Raw genomic sequence first — 23551 nt, 5'->3', positions numbered from 1 at the left:
CCTCTGTATGGCTTAAAAAAGTTTGTTTCTAAGTTGAAGAAACCGGCCCAGCACATCTCATGTTCTCACTGTTCTGTTGTGGAACTCGGTAATGGATGGGGATTTCGGAAGTGATTAATGACTCGCAGGCAGGTCTGGCTGAAGGTCAGTAGCACACGGATGCTTCATTGATGCAGCGGCTGCGGGAACTCTCTGAAGTCCCCAAAGCGGGTAGCTGAGCTGCGGATGGTTTTGGGAAGAGCAGCTGACTGGAACAAGCGCTTGAAGTGCTCTGCTCTTACTGGCGGAGCGGCTGGTGGGACTGCGACCTGATAGGATTATAGAGGTGGCATTTCAGTGTGGATTTATGTATTTTTATTAGCTTCCTGAGCACAGCCAAACTAGCTCTGTCTTTGTCAAAGGTGCCTGTGCTTTGAGGGGCTGGCAGGGACATACGCTGCCCTCGTTGAACACAGCGCGGGTGAGGAGCTGCCCGGAGAGGTCAGGCTGACGGATTTAGGCCGTTCCTTGTGGTTTACATTATCTGCGTGCTCTTAATGACGTTCACGTTGTGATTTTTTTTTCCCATCTTCCCCCAGGCTGCGAAATATCTTGGTGTTTTGCCTTGTGGATGTTTTGCCAGCTTAACTGATGGGGCCCCTCCTTATCTCGTGTTGAAAAGGACTTTCAGTGCTGGGGAATGGCGTGGGCTGCTGATGGGAAGGCTCCTAGAGAAAGTCAATTCCTAGAAGGGCTTGTCCTCACCGAGGTGCTTTTAGTTTTGTCTGCCTTCTGCTTTCAGCCAGCATTTCTTCATCTCGGCAGCAAGGAACTTGAAAGGGAATATGTTATCCGGTATCGAAAGTAGCGCTGGGTGGTGAGAGAGGAAAAACATTCCCATCTTCCTGCCTTGGTGTTTCGGTCTGGGTGCTGAAAGCTAGTCCCCATACTTGCTGGGTGGAAGTGCTGCCTGCTGAGATGTGTTTTCACCTGGCTTTTAAGCAGCTTTCGGGTGCCTTGTAGTTCTTCGACTGCCTCCCCTCTCTCAGCCTGCTGAATAACGTTTTGTCTCCTCCAGCATCCCTGTTCCCTGTGGGGGCAGTAATATGGAAGGAGATGGAACAACTGGAAACGTTCCCTTGGCTGACATCGAGGTGTCTCAGGCTTTGCCACCAGCCCCGGGGGGAGCCCTGGAGCTGTCGAAGGGCCACAGCCCTTCCCCCGGGGTGGCAAGTGCTGGGAACTGGGGCTTGGCTTAAAGGCTCCAGGGCTTGGCCGCTTAGTCTCTGGCTCTCTTTTCTCAAAGCTTGGTTCGAGATGAAAGTCCTGGCTCTTGCAGCTCGGGCAGTAGCAGGAGGTCCATTTCCTCTGCAGGCTGACCACCAGGCTGCTGCTGGAATAAAAATAAGAGCTGAAAGCTGTCAGGCTCGGCGGTGGGGAGAGGAGGATGGCTAGGCATTACGTTTTGTGCTTTATTCACGCTGCAGGCTCTCATAAAGGCGATGTAAATCACGCAGGGCAGCTGCAGGCTCTTCAGACAGCATCAGTCAGGCTTGTAGACGCACTGATCTGCGTGCTGAAACCGAATCTGTGTCCCCTGCCCTGACCCCGGCTGTGGGGAGAGGCCTGGCAGGTGAGGACCGCTTGCAAGCTGTGCTGCGTATCAATTCCCCTACACGTTTATGGAGCATTGCCTCCCTCCCTCCCCCGTGTACTAACCTATTTCTTCAGCATTTGGGCTCCATCGTTTCGGCAAAGTTTGCGCAGCACAGCGCATTTTTCATTCCGGCTGACTTTCTCTTCTTATTAGCCCATTTTTCCCTTGCCCTCATTCTGTATTTTCTATTTTTTTTTTTTCCCCGCAGGACGCGGCTGCTGTTCGCCGAGAAACTGTGTCGGCCTTCCTCATAATGGAGAGCCTGGCAGGAGTGGCCGTGCCGGAGATGCCCCTTGTGGTTCGGAGCTGGCGGTGAGCTCGGCGCCGCAGCGCGCGCCCCGTGCCGGGGACGTGGGGCTGTGCCGCGGGGGGACCACGAGGAGCCCGGCAAAGCTGCCGTGAGTACCTTGGGCACGTCTCCGCTGGCTGTGGGCGCTCAGAGAGTGGCTCCAGCCCTCGCTGGGGTGTATCAGCCTCTAGGCTTAGCCCTTTGGGGAGGGAGCCTGCGTACGTGTGTGCTCATAGGGTAGGAATAAAGCAAGTCGCCGTCCTCTAAGTAGGCTGCGTCTCTTCGGCTCGGCAGTGGGTAATAGTCGTGATGCTGGAAGGTAAAATGGGAGCTCTACAATCACACGGCCTAAAAAAAAGGGCAGAGAGAGAGAAGTTATTCAACGCCGCTCTGTAATTTGGCTTCAGACTCTGTAGTGCTTTTATTAGCGTGAAGGCTCAAAGCGAACAGAAGGAGATGGTGGAGCTGGGGATCTTCTCGCCTCAGGATGCTGGGGATGCTGAAAGCCAAGGCATTCAAAAAGTGTTTTGTGGCAGAAAAACCCATCAGGGACTACGGAATGAAAGTGGCCGTCCCTGGCTGAGAACGCTTCAAGCTGCAGATCCCTGGAGGGTGCGGGACGGTGCCGGGAGGCATCCCCACGTGGCTGTCCTGCTCCTGCACCCCCCCAAGGCCCTGGGGTTCTGGTCCGATGTGCTGGGCTGCCTTCATCTTTTACATCAGGGGTGAGCAAAAGGTTTCATGTCAGTGTCACGCCATCTCGGTTTCCAAAGTGCCACATTCACGATTGTCTCTCTGCTCCTGCTCCTGCGAGAAGTGGCTGTTGAAGGTGTCACAGCCCGGTGACCACATCTCACGTGGCTGAAGAAAACCCAGCGTCTTTTTTTTTTGATCCTTAATGACATGGCAAGAAAGACTTGGAAACATGTCTTATGGTTCAGGATCTCCAGCAGAACACGGCGAAGCCAACCAGCCACACACCAAAAGCGACCTGCTTCTCTTCTCCCACCCGTCCAGTAGATGATTGCAGATAGTGGAGAAGGAAAAATAAGGGCAAGGTGGTCTCTTCGGGACAGAACTCAGCGTTTTCCCTCTGTGGTTGCTGTGTCGGATTTGCCTCTTGGGGGCAACCTCGCCCTGCTCCAGCCGAGAGCGTGGCTTTTGTGGTCGCAAAGACGAAAGGGAGTTCAGTGTGCCTGGGAGAGGAGGGCTCGCTGTCCCTCCCTGGCTTTGCGTTATCAGATAATTTTTGGCAATCGCTGTTGTTATTTGCTGAAAGGATTTAAGGGAGGCCGCCGAGGTTGGGCTGCTCGCTGCTTTCCAGAAATGATCCGCTTGGCTCTCGAAGGTCCCTTCCCAGACTTGGAGCCCTTCAAAGTCCTTCCTGCCCCGCTGTCCGTGGCGGGGGGTGGCAGGAGAGGACGGCTCCCCTGCGGCTCTCGGCTAGCGGGCAGCGCGTAAATCCGCGCGTGTCGGATTTACAGCCGTCTCCCCGCTGTTCTTTAGCCCGGGATCCCTTGGGCAATCCCTAATCCTATCAGCGCTGCGGTTACTCTGACTTGTGTACAGGGGTGAGAGCAAATTCACTGCTCCAGCTCCGTTGCAGTGCCGTGTTCCCGAGCAGATGTGTCATCCAAACCCAGTCCGTAAATAACCGTCTACATTTATTTAAAGGGCGTTGAGGTGTATGGTGGAATAAAGGGAGCATTATTCACGCTTCGTGCTGCGGTTCCTAATGGGGCTTTACGCGCTGATACGACCTACAAAGCCGGTTGTTCCGTGCCCGCAGCGCTCTGATGTTCTTCTTACCCTGCGGGTCAGAAATGACAGGAATAAACGACGGTGACGGGCGTCCCGCACGTCCCCGCTCCCCCGCCGTGGCAGTGTCCTTGCAGGGGAGGCGCTGGTGACATTGCGGGCGGGGGGGGGGGGGACGCGTGGCTCAGCCTTGGCATGCGATGCAAAATCGATGCCTCCCTATTTCGTGCCTTCCCTGAAGCGCAGCCGTGTCCAGGTAGGAGGGGGACCCCCCGCGCTCCTCGCACACCGCTGGGGATGGTGGCACCGGGGGGCTGGAGCCCCACAGCCCCCCCCCAGCATCCCGTGCCCGTGCGGGGCTGGTGGCAGCAGCCAGGGCTGCGGGGTGCCCGTGGGTCCTGAGGTGCTGGCTGCTGGGGACAGCGTCAGCCCTGCTGGGACAGCGGCGCTGGCTCCAGACAGCCGGGGAGGGAACGCGGAGCTCATTAACCCAGCCCTCCGGCGTGCGCCCTGCCGGCTTTGCCACCGTCCTTCTTAATAGCTCCCTCCTCTTCTCTTCTCTCCCTTTTTGTTTTGTTTATAAAGGTAAATGAGCTGTGCGGATACGCAGGAACATGAATCAAAGGAATTCAGCTGACTCCTGCGCGCCCCGTTTGTACCGTCACGTAATAGGAGATGCGCGAGAGCGCCAGGATGCAATGAGTGCTGCCCGGTCTGAAAACACCCCAGGACAAAAACTGTTTGTGAGGCGTCTCAGTGCAACTTCCCAAAATCTGGTTACGTAAGGGGGAAAAAAAAAAATAAATCCAGCTTTGGAATACATTAACTTGGTTGAGCAGTCCTGGGCGGAGGTACCAGTGAGAAACAAATCAATTACCGAAGGCTGCAGAGGAGAAATTTCACTGGCTTTGAGCTAGGCTGGGGACACATAAGTTGCCTGTTTCCCCTCCAACATTTAACACTGGGCATTTGGAACGTCGCCCGTGTCTAAAGAGCCCCCCAAAGTTCTCCCCACGAGGCCGTGTAAGAGGAGCCTCGGGCCCATGCTGTGCTTTTGAAGGATTAACCCCAAACTTTAAAATAAAAGCACGCGGAGGGTAGGGCTGCAGTGTTCCTCGGATGGAAGCAAAAATCAGCACGCAATGAAAGCCGGGCTGCCTTTGGGACGCGTGCTGATAGCTGTGTTGTTAGGAGGGAGATGTTTCCATGGCAAAACCATCGCCCTCGGCGCTGCTGCAGGGCGCGGAGATGTGGCGGTGGCCCTGGGGACCGTCCTGGTGTGCTCAGCATCCCCCCGGCGGAGGGTGGGAGCTGGGGGCCGTGCCGGGAAGGCTGCCTGCTCGGCGTTTGTCAGCCCTCCCGACTTTAAAGGGAAACTAAAACCAAAGGCGAGACCGAAATAGCTCATTTCGTCTCAGCAGACAAATTCTTGCTGCTTTGAGCATCGTTGTCACTCAGCCTAAATTGGTTTTAAATGCTTTTCAGGACGGGGCAGCGTTTTTCAGCCGCTCGTTCCGCGGCACCCCGCTGGGGCAGAGTCTGGCCGTGAAGGCCAAGGGCTTGGACGTCGCCGTGCTTCTTCCTGACGTCCCCTCGGCTTTATCATTCGACCCCTGATTCCCCGTGGCAGAGAGGTTTCCGCCAAATCCCAGCTGTGGGCTCCAAGGAGCCCGTGCCTGGAGTAGGCCGGGAGCCCCTCGCCACGTGGGGAGCTCGGAGAGGGGGAGCTGCAGGAGGCTGGAGGTGAGATCCCGACCCGACCTGTGTTATGGCTGATGGTGTTATTTAGGGTTGGAGGGATTTCAGCAGGTATTTTGTTGCCCCTACCTTTCATTTCACAGCAGACCTCTCCGGCACTGCGTGGATAACCGTGCCTGGCCAAGAGATCCCCACAGGGACGCCGTTTGCAACGCAGCCACGCGGGTCTCCCAAATCTTTCCCAAATCCCTCCCAAATCCCTCCTGCAGAGGCAGGCGCGGCGCTCGCCCTCGCTCCCCGAGGCAGCCTTCAAGCCGCTCTCCTCCCCAGCTCCGCGGCGCTGCTCGGGGATGTATTTTTAAACCCGAGCTCATAAATTTTGGAAGCTCCTCGCCTTCCCCCGCCCCCTCGCCCCTATCAAAGTGTCAGAGACGAAGGGAAGCCGTGAGAGTGATGTACGAGCTTGGCTTCGGCTGCCGGTGCTGGCGGGTTATTTACTGTGCCGCCAGTTCCCTTGCAGCGCGGATGGGGTCAGTTTGGCTCGGGGGGAGGCCGCTGCCCCGCAGCCAGAACAAGTTGCCCACGTCCCTGCCGTCACCGCTCATCCCTGGGAGCATTTCTGCTCCCGCTGGTGCTCTGCGACTCCCTCCTCTCCCCTCTGCCACTGGTTTAGCCTAGCCGTGTGCGATCTGTCCATCTGGACCGGCCAGGAAGGGCTTTGGGAAGGGCTTCCCCTGCCTTGCCCCCCGGCAGAAGGGCAGGGGAAGGCAGGCAGAGGCTGCCGTGACTCAGCTGCTTCTCCCCGCTGGAAATTGGCGCTGGCACCGCGCTGTGGGGCTGGGGCTGCTGGGGCTGGGGCAAAGCATCCCCCTTTTCACAGCCAGACGCTTGCAGGAGGGGAATAGGGCAACGGGTTGTGTGGGAAGCGAGGACAGCAACCCTGCTCTGCGTGGAGCAGGGGGGAAAGGTCCCGTCCGTAAAAGAAACCGAGCCCTGAGCTGGAGCTGAGGCTGCGGAGGCCGTGCCGCTGCCTTCCGGCACGTCGCAACTTTCTCAGACAAATCCCTCAGCAATTGTAATTTTCCTCGCTGGCTCCCAGCCCGAAGGAGGAAGAGTGGTTTGGAAAGTTTGCTCAAAGGCTCAAAGGGAAGAGGATCCCCGCGCCTGCCGTGCCCTGCGCCCGCCGGGGCGCTTACCCCAGGGCCGATGCGGGGCGCTCGGCAGGGTTTGCCCGCGGCGCTCTGCAGAAAGGCCGGGCTGGGACATCCCCAGTGCCGCTGGCTGGAGGGATGGGGGCAGAGGGGGAGAGGTAACCCAAAAACCAAGGGGGCTCCCCCTGGGGCCGGGAGCCCAGCAGGCACGGCGCGTGCTGGCATGGTTCGAGCGCGGGGCTCGCAGTGCTTTGCGGGTTTCGTAAATCCCCGGCTCCCCGAGCGAGGAGGTTTTGTAACTGGCGGCGGCAGCGAGCCAAATCCCCGGGCTGGGGGTTGTCTTCTGCTCCCGCTCGGGGCGAGGGAGAGGCGGCCGCGCCAAGCGGTTTCGGACCAAAGGAGGTGAATTTGGGGCTCAGTGCGTGTGATGGGGAGAGCCCAGCTGCAACGCATCGGGGCGCCGGGGGCGTGTTAGAGGTACCGGTCACCTGGGGTGGGGGCACGGGCAGAAGATGGGGTTCATCTGTGCTGGCTGGGCATCAGAGGGGTGAAGCAGGCCGTGGGCAGGCCCAGTGGGAACCAGCCCGGCTTTGTCAGTGAGAGCAAAGCACAATTAAAGAGCAGCCGGGCTGGGCAGGCCGGCAGGGCACCGCTGCGGCTCCTCTTCTTCCCCACGGGGCCGGGCTGGGTTCGGCTCCCGGCCGCGGCTGGTGGGACCCCGCGCTGGCCCCCGGGAAGCCGTGAGAAGGCGGCGAGGGCTGGCCTTCGCACCAGCGGGGCCCTAAATTCCTTCGGAGAATCTCATGGGGGCAGCAGAGTGAGCGGAGGCTCTGGAAATAGATCTCTTTCCAGCTGCTGATGACTCGCGTTAATTAATTAAAGCCTCGCAAGCTTGGGCCTGTAAATACGCAGTGTCGAGCGCACCAGGCTCAGCTCGCTCTTTGCTCATGCACTAATTACCCCGCTCCGAGGCCAGGAGCTAGCGCAACCCGAATTTGGGCTTGTAGCCACGTGGGTGGGCAGGGAGCGCTGCTGCGGGACGGGACGGGACGGGATGGGACAGACCAGCCGTCCCGTAACCATCCCCACAGCCTCCAGCCGAGCCTGGCCTCTCCCCAGGACAGCGGGCACGCAGGCAGCGTCCCCTCCGTGCCATGCCGTGGCGGGGGTGCTCCCCCCTCGGTGCCTTTCTGGGGGGAAAGGCTCCAGCGCCCACCCTGGTGGGAGCCCCAGCAAGCGGGGCCCTGCTCGCTTCCCACGGGAGGTCGAGGAGAGCGCAGCCCCCGGGGAACCCGCTCGCTGCTCGCCCTGCTGCCCCACGAAGGTCGCCGTGCCTGCAGCGAGGTGGAGAGAGCGGCACCCCCGCTAACCCAGGGGTTAGCACCTGACCCGGGGGACCGTGTGCTCCGTATCCCCCATCCCGGGATAAGACCAAACAGCATCTCTGCCGTGCGGGTGGTGCTGCTGCTCCAGCCTCCCTCCTGCTCCCTCCTGCAGTGCTCCGGCTCTGGCCGGGTCCATCCAGGCTGTGCCGGGCAGGGCTGCAGCGAGCCCGGTGCGCGGGCGTCCGACTTCCGTGGGGTGGGCAGAGAGGCGAGGCGAGGCGTGGAGACGCTCGGGTTTTGCTCAGGGACAGGAGGAAATGGCAATTAGCTGCTGGAGCGTGCAGGCGCGGCGGGAGGGAGGCCGGGAGCGCAGGAGGAGGTGGGTAGCGTCTCCGCTCTGCTCGGGGGCCCCCGGGGAGTGGGGGTCCCTCATGCTGCGCAGGTTAAGAGTTTGCGATGGGGATGAGGGCGATGGGGGCAGGCACCGTGCCCGCAGGAGCCCCCAGAGGTGTTATGTCAGCTCTGCCCCCCCCCCCTCCAAATTTCCCATGCACAGGTGAGGTCCGGGCGGTGAGGAGCAGTTTCCATGCGGGGCCAACCCTCGTCCCCGAGTGATCCTCCAAAAATCACTCTCCAGCACCACCCACCTGGTGCCCAGCCCCGCCGCGGGCGCAGCTGCGGGATGCAGGGCTGGGGGGGGGGGGGACGGACTCTTGTCCCCCTCCCGTGGGGCCGGAGCGGAGAGGAGGGACCGAGCAGCGCCCGATGGCACCGTGCCGGCACCAGGTGCTGCGCGGCTTGGTAAACACGGGCCAGCAACCGCGGGAGGCTCGGTGGGGCGAGGCGGGAGCCGGCGTACGCAGGTACGGCACCTCCGCCTCCTGCTCCAGCTGACTTCCCGCTGCCCTAGATGCGACCTGCTGATTACGGCCCCGCGCTCGGGCTTCGTGCTTTCGGCAAGCCGCCGTGACGGAGGAGAGGAGGGAGGGCTCGGCTGGGCGCTCCGGCAGCCGAAATCTTGCGAAAGGAAGCAAACGCAGGCCTGGACCTGGCAGCTCCTGCCCGTGGGGAGGAGCTGCAGAAGCCACCCAGGCCACGAAGGCTCTGCACGGGGCCTTAGGGTGCCCAGCCCCTGCCTGCGCTTCCAAAACGAGCTCCCGCCGCGGGTGAACGCAGACCGCGTGGAGAGGCACGTGCCGGCGGGAGGGAGAAGGGGCGGCACGGCGCTGTGCGGCGCGGCGCAGGGTGGCACAGCACCATGTGGCACGGTGCACCAGGGCACGGCACAATGAGGCATGGCGCGATGCGGCACAGCGAGCGTGGCACCGCGCAACGTGGCGCGGCGCAAATCGGCAGCCGGCACACACGGAGCCGGGCGCTGCAGACCCCAAGGGGCGCAGCACCCCTCCGGCGAAGCCCCCGGCCCCCAAGTAACCCGTCCCGAGCACATCGGGGGGCACCCCCGTCCCCAAGCCAGCCGTGGCGGTGCCGAAGGCCGCGTCCCCCCCCCCCCCCCCTCGGCGCACGCTTTGGAGACTTTGCCCCTCTCCGCGCCACGCCGGGCGCGGTGCCCAGCCGGGCGCGCAGGCAGGGTCGGGGCGGCCTCGGGGAGGGGATGCGGCGGGGGGAGGACGAAGGGGACGGTCCCGGTGCCTCTCGCTCGGGCTCCCGGAGCGGGGCAGAGCCCGGTGTCGCTGCCCCCGGGCCCGGTACCGGCGGGGCGCAGCGCAGCCGGCAGGGGGCGGCGCGGGGCGGCACGGCACGGCACGGCACGGCACGGCCCACGGCGGGGCTGCGCGCAGCGACCTGCGCCGGGCGGCTCGCCCCGAGCCGAGCCGAGCCGAGCGGAGCCGTGCCGAGCCCCGGGGAGCCGAGCCGCAGGCAAGAGACGGGGCCGGGGCCAGCCCGAGCGCACCGCGGGGCCGGGCGCGGGGTGCGGGTGCTGGGTGCGGGGCGCTGCGTGCGCGCACCGCGCGCGGTCGGGGTGCGGGGTGCCGGTGCCGGTGCCTCCCCCCGTACGCGCAATAGGGGGATTTGGGGTGCCGGGTGTGCGGTGCCGGCTGTGGGTCGGGCTGGCCCCCGTGCGGGGAGGGGGGTGGTGGGGATTTGGGGGGCTGGGAGCGCGGCCGGCACCGGCAGGGCTGGGGGGGGCTGCGCCCGTGGGCAGGGTGCTGAGCAGGAGGAGGGGGCTGGGACCCGCTTGGGGGCGGGAGGGCAGGGTCTGAGGTGCTGGGGGGCGCCCCACGGAGGAGCTGGGTGCGGGGGCGGTGGGTGGGTGCTGGGAGAGGAGCCTGGGGGGGAGCCGGAGCAGAGCCCTGGGGAGGGGGGGGCTCTGGTGCAGGTGGGGATTTGGGTGTGAAAAGGGCTGGGGGGGGGTAGGGACGTGTGGAGGGGGGTTGTAGACGCAGGTGCCCAGCTTTGGGGACAGTTTGGGGCTGGGCGATCTGGTTGGGGCGACAGGGGGACGTGCTTGGGGGGCGAGGTGATGGGGGTCAGGGCTGCAGCAGGCAGGGCACCAGCTGGGGGGGGGTTGGTGCAGCCCCCCATGACAGCAGGCCTGGGGGTCGCGGCTGTGCCGGGGGCTGCCGGCGGTGCTGGGGAGGCTGAGAGCTACCTGGGGCCCCAGGGGAGCCGTGCAGCCCTCCCTCGGGATGCAGGGGGCTGTGGGGTTGGGGCTGTGCCGGGGTGGGTGTGCGGACGTGGGGGCAGGAGGGACCCGCCGTGCGGCCGGGACTGGGGTCTGGGCTCTCTGTGCCCACCCCAGAGGTATCCCGGGTGGGCTGGCGGCTTGTGCACGGCCTTGACATCCCGGGGCTTGAAGCGGGAGGGGGAACCGTGAGAGGGATCTTCTGGTGCCAAGAAAAATCATCTCCGAAGACAAAGAGACTGCCCAAAATGGATGAGGAGCGCAGATTCCCCCAGAGGCAGGGAAATTATTAATAATAACAATGCCGGGGTTTGTGCTACTTGTGCTACCGCCGTGGGCTCCTGCTGCTTTTCCCCTCTCCGCGGCGGGCGCTGGCTGGGCAGGATCCGGCCGTGCTCCCGGTGCTCAGCCCCTGCCCGGACCCCGTCCCCGCGGTGATGGTGACGCTGCTGCGGGTCCCCCGGGACGTGGCCTTGGCCAGGCCGGCGCTGCCCGGAGGGACGCGGGGCGGAGAGCTGCCCCCCGCGTGCTGTGATCTCTATCTTGGCTTTGGTTTTGTGTTGCAACCGGAGGGGAAAAAAAAAAAAAAGCAACAAGGAAAATGAAACCCAACAAACCAACGCAACCCTTTCGGTTCCTGCAAGCGAGGGCTTTGTGGCGTCAGGCTTTTTCTTCCCCCCCCCCCCCCCCCCCCCCCCGCCTTCTCCCAGCCAACATCCATTTGAACCTTTCCCTGCTTTCCCCGCCAGGAATGCCGGAGCCGGGAGGTTTGTTGGGCAAACCTGGCAGCGAATTCGGGCCGAGAGCAGCCAGGTGCGCTCGGTGGGGCTGCCCACGGGAGCGTGCACGGCCGGCACCCGGGGGCCTGGGGGGGGCCGCGCCGTCCCTGCCCGCCCGGGGATTTCCCACCCCCCCGGGCTCGGCACGGCGTCGTGATGGGGCTTGCTGGGGAGCTGGGGTGGGTGAGAGGCTGGGGGGCTCTGCTGGGCGTCCCGGGGGGGGTCCTGGTGCTTCAGGATGTTTCCTGGCCAGGTTGATCCGGCTGGGGGGCAGCTGCCAGCAGGAGGAAGGCTTTGGGGATCTTCACTGCCGATGCTTGGAGACCCAGGCTGTCCCAGCGCGTGCTCCCCTCGTGCTGAGAAGTTCCTGCTTGGACTGGGAATCTCTCCCCTCTTCCTGCTGCCGAGCCCATGCAAATACACGCCGGGGCTGGCTGGGAGGCGGCCGGGCTGGCGGCACGCAAACCGCTCTGGGAAAGGCCGAGGGAAAGCTCAGGGCTTCATGCGCCGTGCGGGCTTTGGACCTGGAGCTAAAAAGGACATCGGCTTCGCTTTGACCCCGAAGCTGAAGCTTCCTTGGAGGGCAACCGAAGCAAACAAGCCGAGGTTGGTTAAGCTGGAACCAATAAAAACGCTGCTGTCATCTGGTTTTGCTGGACGTTTGGGAAAAGAAGAAGAAAAAAACAGTTTATCTTTGGGATAAATAAAACGGAGAGGGACAGGCTTGTGGTCAGAAGCCTTGAACTGGGGCGAGGCCGGCTTGGTCGGGCTCCAGCTGCCCCCGCAGCCTCTGATGTGCCCTAAAACCCTGCGGGCCTGGGAGCCCCCTCCCCGTGCCGGGCACCTCCTGCTCCGCGCTCGCCCGTGGGAACGGCGCCGTCGGCAGCACGCGGCTCTGAAACCCGAGAAGAAACTGGAAGGCAAAGCAGCTCTGAGCAAACACCCGCGCTAATTCATTGCCCCGCATTGTACGAGCCCAGCGGGACGAAACAAAGTGTGTCCGCGGGGATGAGCAAAACGGTCCCGAATTCACCAAAAAGCCCCAAAAACCCGAGCGAGGCTACGCCGGCGGCAGCAGGCTCCGCAGCATCCCTTTAAATTTAGGGTTGGGGCTCAGGGTTGTTTTCTTTCTTTTTTTTTTTTTTTCTTTTCTTTTTTTAATTGTTCCTGGGAGTCAAATTCTAAAATTATTCCGCTTATTCTGCCGTGGAAGCAACGTGCCTCGACCACAAATCCTTTTAAGGCCGAGCTGCAGATCGCATCCAGCCCCTTGCGACGAGCTGCGGTGTCTGAGCGAGGCGCCGCACGCCCCCTCGCTGGGAACCTCTGCTGTGGCATGGAGGGCCGTCCGTCCGTCTGTCTGTCTGTCCGGCCGGCCGTGCTGTCTCAGCCTGCCACAGTGGGGAAAAAAAAGCACAGAAAAAAATGTTGATTTTTGGTGGTGACGTTCCCAGCGCTGCGTCTGCCTCCTCCTCCCAGCGCTTCCCCGTGCTGGTGCGGGGCGATGCTGAGGATGCAGGAGGTGGGATTGGGGCTGGCTTCGTTCGCCCCGGGGCTGCCTTTCCCTCCTGTTCCCTGCAGAGCACCTCTGCAGCATCCCCAGGGCCCCGTGCCGAGGCACTGCACCCCACATCCCCGTCCCGTACTGGGGAGGGCTGGCGGCAGGGGGAAGTCAGCGCCTGGCCGCGGCATCTCGGCGGTGTCTCGGCTCCCTTAGGGTTTGTTTCACTTCTCTGTCCCCTTGGCTCCTGCGGTGTCTCTGTGTCGGCCTGGGGCGCAGGCGCTCTGGGGATGTGGGGTTTGCTCGGGTACCCGCAGGGTGACGTGCTGGATGGGGGGCTCGCTGAGTTCCCAGTTGGGTTTTCTTGTTTTGGTGGGTTTGGATGGAGGTGTCAGGAGTGCCGCCGCCGTCCTTCGAACGTCTTATCCTGTGTCAAACCCGACCCGGCTGCGGGGGGGCAGGGGTTCTTGCTGGAAAGCGGGGAGGTGGGCGCCGTTCCCACCACGGGTCCTTCCCACCAGCGTTTACGGCTCCCCAGGGCTGTGCTGGGGAGGGCTGAGCCCAGGGCTCTGCATGGTGGGGACTCAGATTTGGTAGAAAAATTCAGTTTTCCTTCTCTGCCCACCCCAGGCCGGGGGCAGCTTTCCCTGCCTGGCTTTGCTGTGAGCGTAACGCAGGGGGAACGGGGCCACGCTGCAGCAGGGGCTCGTTGGCTGTTGTTGCTCTCCTTCCCCTCTGCTGTGCCCAGATCCCTAATTTGGGGAAAGGAGCACTAGCTCGTGCTCTCGTGCATCTCCAGTGAAGCGCCTCGGGGTCGAGCTCGGTTTTGTTTAAAGAAGTCGACTAAAATAAACGCGGAGAAGAGCTGGCAGAAGGTCACTGCGCTCCTTCCCTCCCCGTCCCCAGCACCCAAACGCATCGCAGATCCCATTTTCCCGGAGGACTTTTGGCAAGTTAGCATTTTTCTTGCTGCTGTTGACAAAATCCCGGCCGGTTGGGAAATGTCTGTCCTGCGGGTCGCCTCCGGGCCCGGGACGCAGCCGCTGGGGCTGGTGTTTGGGGACGGTGCCGGGGGGACCCCGCTCAGCCCCGGCTGGGGGCCGTTTGCTGCGAGCTGGTGCTGGACCCGCGGGTGATTTACAGCCTGCAAGTTGGGAAAAAGCCGAATTAAAGTTGCCTGGCAACCCTCATCCCAGCTGCCCTTGCCGGGCACCGCGGGATCTCGCAGGATTTCGCAGCCTCTCTCAAACCGAGGGGCTGCCGGGGACGCGCTCGCGGCTCCTTGCTTCTGCCGGGCTTCCCTCGCTCGTCCCCGCGCCTGCAGCTGCGGGGCTCCGAGGTGTTTGCTGTCCTGCAGAGCGCGGATTTGGGATGCTGGCAGCTGGGGGAGGCTCTGGACGGAGGCTCTGTGGTGCCCCGGGTGCTCTCCCTGCCTCGTCCCCGCGCTCTGGGCTCAACGCGAGGGCAGCTTCCGCAGGAGCCGGGTGGGACGGGGATGTTGCGTGCCTGGGGTTGTCCGGATGTGTGAAGGCTGAGCCCAGGTTGGGCCACCTTAAAACACCACGGCGTGACAGACACAGCCTGCTGCTGGCTCCCGCCGTCCTGCTTTGAATTTGGGGAAAGCTGTTTTGCAAGCCCCTGAGCCGGAGGGGACCAATGGAGCTCCTCACTGCGAGCAGGAGGTGAGCGTCGTGTGCCCGTGGGAGCGCACGATGCTCGGGGAGGAGGGCTGATCCCGACGGCGTTTCCAGCCTCTTCTCATGCACAGGGAAGTTTTGGGTCCCACAAGCTGCCCCATACCTGCATGTCCGCCCCGCCAGCTCCATCAGGAGGAGGCAGCACCCATCCCAGGCAGGATGAGGCCACCGAGGCGTGCAGGAGCCCCATGGGGTCTCCTCGCCCAGACCCCAAAGCTCTCCACGCGCCTACGGAGCTGCTCGATGTGGGCATTTTAAGTAGCCGAGGACCGGGCCGGCTCGTCTGGGTGTGCTGTGCAGAGCGGAGGCTGGCCCAGCCACGCTCCAGCTGTGACCCAGTAAACCCAGTCCGACCTGACCGGGGCTGGCTGGCGGTGACACCCTGCTCCTCCTCCAGCACCGCCCGGCAGCTGGGGACGTTTTTGGGGTCCCCCTGCCCGCGTTGTCCCCATGCCAGGCACGGGGAGCGCGGCTGATGCCCGACCTCCATCCTCACCAGCACCGGAGCATCCCAGCGGTGCTGGGTGGTTTTCCTCTCAAATCCCAGGTTTCAGCAGAGCTGCCACCGCCTTCTCTCTCCCTTTTGTCTCCCTCCCGTGGAGAAATCTCTCCGTGGCGTCTCTCCTGGCTCTTCCCCTTTTCTGATGGGAAAGCTGTGCTGGAGCAAGCAAACCAGCCGCGTGCGTCCTGTGACCCTGAGCTCTCTTGCCCCTGGCACGGAGCCTGGGCTCGGGTCTTGCTTTGTGGGGAGCAGCGGGGCCGGGGGAGGCCTGGCGTGGTGATCTGAGAGGGGCCAGGGATGCTCTCAGTTCTCTCCTGCTCCTTCCCCCATCCCTAGGTGTTAAAAAAAAAAAACCTAAAATAAATAAAAAAGAGCAGCTCAAGACAGCCCTTCCCTTTGAGTAAAACATTAACCGGCCCTTAGAGGAAAGCGATTAATTTCCTTCAGGACAAAGTTAACACCAGATCTGGGGCGAAGGAGCCTTTGCACATGGGTGCAGCCGCTGGGCTGGAACAGCCGCGTGCCCCCGGCCCGACCCGGGCCCTGCCTCGAGCCCTCGCGGCGCTGGCGCGGGTTAAAGTCCGCGGGCGCTGCGTGAGCGGGGGCAGGAGGCTGGGGGGGGGGCAACCAGCAAAGGTCAGGGCTTGTTTGCGGGCAGGAGACGTGGTCTGGCTGCGGGCAGCCCGTGTGGCCGTGCTGCTTTTGTTCGTGGTGTCCTCCTGGCTGGGAGGAGGTCTGGGGACCCGCAGGCGCCGCGCGTCCCCCCCGCAGCCCGGGTGACGTGGGTTTGCACAGGGCTCAATGCACTTCTCCGGTCCTTGATTGCAGCAGCTGCAGCGAGGGGGCTGCTGGAGCCTGTCCCCATTGCCGTGTGTCCTTTTGGATGCCCCCGTGCCCCCCTGCAGCCCCGTTTGCCCCCCAGACCGCTCACTGCAGCGCGGCCTCCCTGGGGCGCAGGGGTTACGTGAGCAGGGGATGCTCCGCGCCCTCCTGGCCCCGTGCGGGGCTGAAGCCCCCCCGCCAGCTCTGGGGTAATACCGAGGTGTTGGAGCCGCCCCGGGGAGGGAAATCCCGTTCCCCACTGCAGGATCCGGGACTGGGACCATGCTGGCTGGAAAAAGCAGCCTCCTGCGTCTCCTCCTGGGCCCTTCTGGTTCTTGCCTTGTTTTGCTTTTCCCTCCCCTCCGTCTGAAGCCCGGCCGGTGAGGTATTTGCTTTAGGGAAACCGTCTGCAGCGAGCGTGTTTGAACAGCTTTGCTAGAGGGCCAGGTATTTGGTTTATATATAAGAAAACCCTAAGCAAACATATTAGTGCCGGCTGCTTTACGGGGAGGTCTCCCGTTCGGAGATACCCTGTGGGCTCTGTCCTCGCCGGCACCCCCAAGGCCAGCAGGCAGCTGTGGGGTGCCGGGGGGTCCCTCGGGGAAATGGGGTGCCCCTTTCTGCGGGCTCACTTCCCAACCAGGATGGAGGTGCTGCTCCTCGCTGGCTGCTTTACAAGATCCCCGGTCCCGTCCTCCCTCACTGTGTCTCCCCATCCTCCCGTCCGGCCCCACTCCGTCCCACTTGCAGTTTTGTTTCCCCGGGGGCAGGACGGTGGTTTCCCGGTGCGGCTCGGCTCGGCTCGGCTCGCTATCTCCCCGTGGTGGTTTCACACCTCCCGCCCAGGCCGGCTGAGGTGGGGTTTGGGGGAGCGGCAGCGTTTTTGGCCGGGGTTTTTAGCTTCCTGGCTGGGAGCTGAGGCAGATGCTGAGCTTCAAGGCAGCTTTTGATGAAAGGGAAACTGAAATGTAGTGGAAAAACACTGGGGGGAAAACAACCTTCTCATCTGGAAAGACTTGATGGAGGAGCCAAATGGCTCCGGATCACTTCTCCCTTGCTCTGCGCTGCACGTGCCTGGAGCATCCTTCCCCAGCCCTTTGTCCTTAGGATCTCAGGCCGACTTTCTGTGTTTTTGGGGCTTCCTTTTCTTCCTGCCAACTCCTCTCTCCTCCCCGGGGCTCCTGGATTTGGGGAAGGGGCAGAGCCCTTTGGCTTTTGGGGCGCAGCAGCTGCCGCGCCGCCCACCTCCCCCTGCCTGGGGACAGCCTGGGGACAGTCCCCACGGGGTAGCTGCCAGCCAGGTGGTGCTGGGGGCCTTTGGGGCGCTTCTGCTTCTGCACCTGGTGCGGAGACGTGCGGTCTCATGACACGCTTGCGTCCCCGGCCACAGGACCGTAGCATCCTCTGCCACTCCCCCTCACTGCGCCTTCGCCCCTGTGCACGCCGCTGGGGCTGGGTGTCCCCAAATCCCCATGGCTGGCAGCACCCCTGACCCCCGCTCTGCATTTCAGGAGGGTCCTGGGGAGCCCGTCCCCAGCAGTGGCTCTGCCGGGCCCCCCCAGCCCGGGGGCCACCCTCGCCGGGGGCCAGGGAAGATGCTCGGGGGCACGGTGAGGGTCCTGACTGCCCTCCTGGTGGCTGCGGTCATGGGCTACCCGTCCCGGCGCTCCGCCACCGACCTGGATGCCACCCCCAGGACGACGGTCACCTTTGACGGTAAGGGGGTGCGGGGTGGGTGCCGGGAGCTTCCCCCCCCCCGGGGAGCAGCGGGGTTGGGGCAGGCGAGCAAGCAGGTGCTGGGAGGGAAAACAGGAAGGAAGCTCAGTCTGCTTTCGAGTGCTTTGCGGCGAAAACCGCTTCGAGACTTTCCCCTGTGACCCGGGGTCCCCCCAACCTGGGGGTCCTGGCCGTGTGCTCCCCCCCCCCCACCCAGAGCCCCCTTTTCTCTCCCAGAGCTGTCAGGGGTGCGGCGGTTCAGCGGGCGCAGCCTGAACTACACCACGCTGCTGCTGGAGGACGAGCGGGGCATCCTCTACGTGGGGGCCCGGGGGGCCATCTTCGCCCTCAACGCCAGCAACGTGGCCGACGGCTCGCACCGCACGGTGAGCGCCGCCCCGTCCCCAAGCAGCCTCCAAACGGGGAGGGAGGCTTTGGGCCTCCGTCAGAGCCTCCCCCGTGCCACGGGGGGTGGTTTGTGAGGCGATGGCTCCTTTTCCCCCGCAGATCCATTGGGAAGCATCCCCGGAGAAGCGGCTGGACTGCCTGCAGAAGGGCAGAAACAACAAGGTACGGCCAGCGCTGGGCAGCGGGGAGGCCACCGCGGCGTCACCGGCCGGTGACTGGCATCTTCCTCCCCTCCGCAGACCGAGTGCTTCAACCACGTGCGGTTCCTGCAGAGGCTGAACAGCACGCACCTCTACACCTGCGGCACCTACGCCTTCCACCCGCTCTGTGCTGCCATCGTGAGTCCTCCCGTCCCCGTCCCCTCCTGGGGCGCAGCGACCCCGTGTCCGGGCGCGTGGCTTTGGGGTGGCAGCGCCCCGGCGCAGTCGCCGTCACGCAGACGCCGCCAGTCCCCACCCCGGCGCTGGGGCTGGACTTTGACCCCGCAGCGGGGTGGTGCTGGGGACGTGTGGGGACACGGGGGGGGGACAGAGGGGTGGGACGTGCTCGTGTTGGGGGTCTCTGAGAGCCACGCTGCGCATCCCTGAGGGTGTCAGCGGCATGGCGTGTCCCCGAGCTGCTCCGAGGCTGCCGTGGGATGGTGACGGTGGCAGTTCTGACTCATCCTCCCCTCCCTGGGGATTTCCTGGGCTGGGGTCCCTACGTGGCCATATCTCGGGGCGGTAGCAGGAGGGTGCCGTGTCCCCCAGTCCTTCCACCCCTGCAAGGCGGCTCCTCTGTGACTCAGCCGCCCTTTGCCCCTGTCCCTCCCGCAGCCGGGGGACGGAGGGGCGCGGGGACACGGTGCACGTCCCCATGTCCCCAGCTGCCCGTGGCACTACGAGCCCCGGCTGTGCCGTGCCTGTTCCCACGGCCGTGCTGCCCGTCTGGTTTGTCCCCGGCCGCTGACGGAGCCGCCACGCTGCTTGGCCCCGTCATTATTTGAAGCGCTTTGAACTGCAAACCCCAAAGAAAATAACTCCTGCGGTGACACACCGACGTCGCCACGGCCTCGGGGGGGACCCGGCCCAGCCGGGCAGCGGCCACTTGGCCAGGCTGGGTCTTGCTGGGGATGGTGCCAGGCGCTTGTGTGGGGTTTTTTTGGGAGGCTCATCCTGCCGGGGGCGGGGGGACGTGTATGTGGGCATTGCTGATGGTGCCGCCGGTCCCCCAGGACGCTGACAGGTTCACGCTGCCCGCCCGTTTGGAGGAAGGCAAGGAGAAGTGCCCCTACGACCCCTCCCGCGGCTACACCGGCCTCATCGTGGGTAAGCGGCACCGTACGCACACGGGACGCTCCTGCACGTGGACGTGGTGGCTTTTGGGGCTGTCCCTGGTGTGCGGTGGTGGCCGTGCTGATGGGTGCATGCCCCACGCAGATGGTGGCTTGTACACGGCCACGCGCTACGAGTTTCGGAGCCTTCCCGACATCCGGAGAAACCTGCACCAGCGGCCACTGAAGATGGAGGAGTCCCCCCTGCACTGGCTGAACGGTAAGGCTGTCCCTGTCCCTGTCCCCTCGGACTGGTGGCACTGGTGCATAGGGATTGCCCCGGGTGCTTGTCCGGAGTGGTTTGCTGCAAGGGGAAACTGAGGCAGGGAGGGACCTTGGGGACCTGGTGGGCCCCCAGTTGCCACCTCCCACTCCGCGTCCCCCAGACGCTGACTTCGTGGCCTCTGTGCTGGTCCGGGAGAGCAAGGACAGCCCCGTGGGCGACGATGACAAAATCTACTACTTCTTCACGGAGCGGGCGGGTGAGGAGACCACCTCCTTCTTCGACAAGAGCCAGGTGGCCCGCGTGGCTCGGGTGGCCCGCGTGTGCAAGGTAGGGGTGGCCCTGGGGAGCAGGGTGCTGCTCCTCCTGCTGCAGGGGCTCCGAGCTTGCACCGGGGGGGAAACTGAGGCACGGGCAGAGCAGCAAACACCCGCCAACATCCTCAACTTGCCCTTCAGAGCGACGTGGGGGGGAAAAAGATCCTGCAGCGCAAGTGGACGTCCTTCATGAAGGCCCGCCTGGTGTGCTACATCCCCTACTACGAGGTGCTGCGCAGCGTCTGCAGCCTGGACGGGGGCAGCTGGGCCAGCACCGTCTTCTACGCCGCCTTCACCCTCTCTGCGCAGTGGTGAGCGGGGCCGGGTGGGCGCGGGGATGGATGGAAGAAAAAAAAAAAGGGAGAGCCCAGGCTGACGCGGAGCTGTGCGCCCAGGAGGACGATGGAGGCGTCGGCCGTGTGCCGCTACAACATCTCCGAGGTGCAGCGCGCCTTCGAGGGCCCCTACATGGAGTACCAGGACTCCTCTCGCAAGTGGTCCCGCTACGACGGCGCGGTGCCCGAGCCCCGGCCCGGCTCCGTGAGTGCCGGGGGAGGTCGTGGGTTTGGGGGGGCGCGGGCGGGCGAGCCCCCCGCTGACGGCTGTGTGTGTCCCCCCCTCCCCGGGCAGTGCATCACGGACGGCTCCCGCAGGAGGGGCTTCAACTCCTCGCAGGACCTGCCCAACAGCGTGCTGGACTTCATCAAGCTGCACCCGCTGATGTTCGAGGAGGTGCAGCCGGCGGGCGGCGAGCCGCTGCTGGTCAAGAGGAGCGTGGCCTACAGCTGCCTGGCCGTGGACCGCGTGCGGGCCCTCGACGGGCGCTCCTACGACGTGCTCTTCATGGGGACGGGTGAGTGCGGGACGTGGGACGGGTCCCCGAGGAGCACCGGGGACGGGGTCTCGTGTCCCCTGACCGCCCGGCTCTGCAGGGGACGGCTGGCTCCACAAGGCCGTGGTGCTGGACTCCGGCGTCCACATCATCGAGGAGGTGCAGGTGTTCGGGGAGCCGCAGCCCGTGGAGACCCTGGTGGTCTCCCACAAGCAGGTGAGGGGTGGCAATGGGGCTGGGGGCTCGTGGGGGGCGACCTATTGCCCTGTGTGGGGCGATGCTGCGAGCTTGGCCCTTTTCACCCCAGAGGAGCCTGTACGTGGGGGCAGCCAGCGGGGTCCTGCAGGTGCCCCTGGCCTCCTGCGCCAGGTACGGCTCCTGCTACGACTGCATCCTCGCCCGGGACCCCTACTGCGCCTGGGACGGCCGGGCTTGCCGCAACACGGCCTCCAGGGACAGGTAGGACCAGCCGTCAGTGTGCCCATCGCCCTGGTGGTTTTGGGGCTGTGCAGGCCCCGGGGTGCTGAACCCCCCCTGTCCCGCAGCACGGGGCTGGTGCAGGACGTGCAGGGCGGCAACGCGGGATGCCGGAGCGGCTCCGGGCGCAGTGAGTCCACGCATGGGGGGGGCTTCAAGGGGTGCTGGGCGGCCGGGGGGGAGGGGATCCCCGGCACCGTTGCGACGGGGTGTGTGCCCCCGTAGGCTTCCTGCCGTGGAAGAACCGGACGGTGCTGCGCGGGGACGACGTGCTGCTGCCCTGCGACCAGCGCTCCAACCTGGCGCGGGCCGTGTGGCTGCTGAACGGCAGCGAGGTGCCGGGCGTGGGGCAGGAGCGGCTGCGCGTGGGGGTGGACGGGCTGCTGGTGACCGACACGCTGCCGGAGCACGGCGGCGAGTACCGCTGCTACGGCGAGGAGCGGGGCCTGCGGACGCTGCTGGCCGCCTACAGCCTCACCGTGCTGCCCGAGCTGCCCCGCGCCGCCGCCGCCGCCACCGCCGGGCCGCACACCGCCTCCCAGGTGGCCGGGGACGCCAAGGTGGTCTACGTCTCAACCATCGTGGTGCTGGTGGTGCTGTGCGCCGTGCTGGGCATCGTCCTGCTCTACGTGTCCTGCCTGGAGAAGCGCAAGGGCAAGTACGTCCTCGGGGAGCCGCGGCCCGCCAACGCCGAGCTGCAGACGGTGTCGGCCAGCTGCCTCCGCAAGGGCCGCGAGAAGGAGGAGGAGGAGGACGAGGAGGAGCTCGCCTACCCCGACGGCTGCCTGCGCATCATCCCCGGCGAGGCGCCCACGGCCGCCACCTCCCCGGTCAAGGAGCTGCCGGCGGTCGTTCCCCCGCCGCCGCTGCCGCCGCCGCCGCTGCCACTGCCGGCCGAGCTGACCAACGGGGTGGGCGCCCTGCCCAGCGTCCTGCGCAAGATGAACGGCAACAGCTACATGCTGCTGCAGCAGGACGAGCCGCTGGCCTCGCCGCTGTGCAGCGCCTCCTTCACCGAGGAGCTCAGCAAGATCCTGGAGAAGAGGAAACACACGCAGCTGGTGGAGAAGCTGGACGAGAGCTCCGTGTAGGGGCCGGGGGGGACCCGCCGCGGGACCCTCCTCCCCTCCGGCCCCTTCTCCCACCCCCTGCCAGCAGTGTTACGAGACTCAGGCGAAACTACCTCCGGGACCGCAGCATTGGGCCGGGCCCAGGCTCGTCGGTTCCTTTGGCTTTTCATTCACTTTTAAGACTTGATGTACAAAAAAAAAAAACAAACAATGGAAAAGGAGAAAAAAAAGCCCAGAGAAGAATCTATTTAAATTTGAAACCTTTATTTAAGTACAAAAACCCACTGACGGCGGTCACAAGCTGGAGGCAGGAGCTGGCGCCTGGCTGAAGGTGGACGCGGGGGGCGGGAGGGGAGGGAGAGTTTCTGTCCGTCTGTCTGTCCAGGCCAGAGACCGTGTCCCAGACGTGAGGATGCAACCCGCCCCGTCGGGCAGCCCCAGCCCTGGGTGCCTGGGAGCCGGACGGCTGCTGAGAGGTGGGTGCTGAGTGGGGATGGGGGCACGAGGGGGGCTGCGGTGCTGTGGGGGCCACCAGCCCCTGCCCGCTGCCACATCTGCTCCCCCAGGGCTCACTCTCCCGGCAGGATGCTCGGCGAGGGACGGTGAGGAAGAGGAGGAGGAAGAGGAGGAGGAGAGCTACCCGTGCCCACCCCGAGGAGGGATCAGTAGCGCTGGGTGAGGTGCAGGATGGGTGCCTTGGGGAGGTGGCACTGCAGCTGGGGGGCCTGACGCTGACAGCGCTCTGCCCGCTCCCCGCAGGGCGCTACTGGCAGCATAGAAAGGACATGGTGGCAGGCAGCGGGACCAAGGGTCGTGTGTGCTGCCCGGCTTGTCCCTGTCCTTGCTCTGCAGTGTGGGAAGGGACCGGCACCGCTCCTGTGTCCTCGCCTTGCACAGCCCGGAGATGGCACGTTTCAGCCCTCCCATGTGGCGTGATGGATGTCTGGGGGGGGTCGGGCACTGCCCTGTCCCCCGTGGCACAGAGATGCCCCCTCGGGGGTCCCTTGCGCACCAAGGAGGTTCCCTGCACCAGGGCCTGCCTCCTGTAGGGCCTCTGGCTCTTCACGGCACTACCAGGGGCAGCCACCAGCCCTGAATCCCCAAATCCCACCCCAACTACTTCTGCTCCTGCCTGCTTTGTGTCCCAGCGAGGTGACACTGGAGGACAAACCTGGGCTGGGGTGGCGTTCCTTGCTCGTACCCCCCAAGCATTACCCAGAGATCATCCCCCTCCCTGCTGGGCTAGACACCAGCCCTCTCCTGCCTCTTCCCTCTTTGCTGTGAAGAGAGGGGGGACAAAATCGACCCCCTACGCCCCTAAGGGGGCATCACCCTCCCTGCCTGCTCCCCCCGGCACGGCCCCGGGGCAATAAATGTGATGGCTCTGTCTG

General features: G+C 64.5%; 1 protein-coding gene across 12 annotated transcripts; it reads left to right on the top strand.

Moving 5' to 3' along the window:
* The first annotated feature begins 57 nt into the window (after positions 1-57).
* SEMA4G (semaphorin 4G) lies at positions 58-23549 on the top strand. Of its 12 annotated transcripts, none has more exons than XR_013952534.1 (17): positions 7593-8236; positions 17317-17521; positions 17759-17907; positions 18029-18091; positions 18169-18267; positions 19143-19236; positions 19348-19461; positions 19628-19794; positions 19923-20092; positions 20177-20321; positions 20412-20634; positions 20714-20829; positions 20921-21072; positions 21159-21220; positions 21316-22636; positions 22745-22835; positions 22920-23549. XR_013952534.1 is itself a non-coding variant. In XM_080596868.1 (15 exons), the coding sequence occupies exons 2-15, from the start codon at positions 17401-17403 to the stop codon at positions 22179-22181; spliced, it is 2541 nt and encodes an 846-aa protein (XP_080452994.1). In that variant the 5' UTR covers positions 58-2034; positions 17317-17400; the 3' UTR covers positions 22182-23549. The 12 variants fall into 12 exon arrangements, 4 of the variants coding, with proteins under 4 accessions (XP_080452994.1, XP_080452993.1, XP_080452995.1 ...); XR_013952535.1 differs by having other exon boundaries at positions 22727-22835; XR_013952537.1 differs by lacking the exon at positions 7593-8236 and adding an exon at positions 9585-9738.
* The last annotated feature ends 2 nt before the right edge of the window (positions 23550-23551 follow it).

This window comes from Anser brachyrhynchus, assembly GCF_964034855.1.
Source record: "Anser brachyrhynchus genome assembly, chromosome: 6".
In the NCBI taxonomy this organism is placed as follows: domain Eukaryota; kingdom Metazoa; phylum Chordata; class Aves; order Anseriformes; family Anatidae; genus Anser; species Anser brachyrhynchus.
The sequence above is the reverse complement of the archived record's forward strand: the minus strand, read 5'-3'. Positions and strand labels throughout refer to the sequence as shown.

Excerpts from the sequence above, each read along its gene's own strand:
- SEMA4G (XM_080596868.1), top strand. The coding sequence starts at position 17,401 with ATGCTCGGGGGCACGGTGAGGGTCCTGACTGCCCTCCTGGTGGCTGCG. Across the intron at positions 17,908-18,028 it reads CCGACGGCTCGCACCGCACG|ATCCATTGGGAAGCATCCCC; the intron begins GTGAGCGCCGCC and ends TTTCCCCCGCAG. Across the intron at positions 20,093-20,176 it reads TTCACCCTCTCTGCGCAGTG|GAGGACGATGGAGGCGTCGG; the intron begins GTGAGCGGGGCC and ends CTGTGCGCCCAG.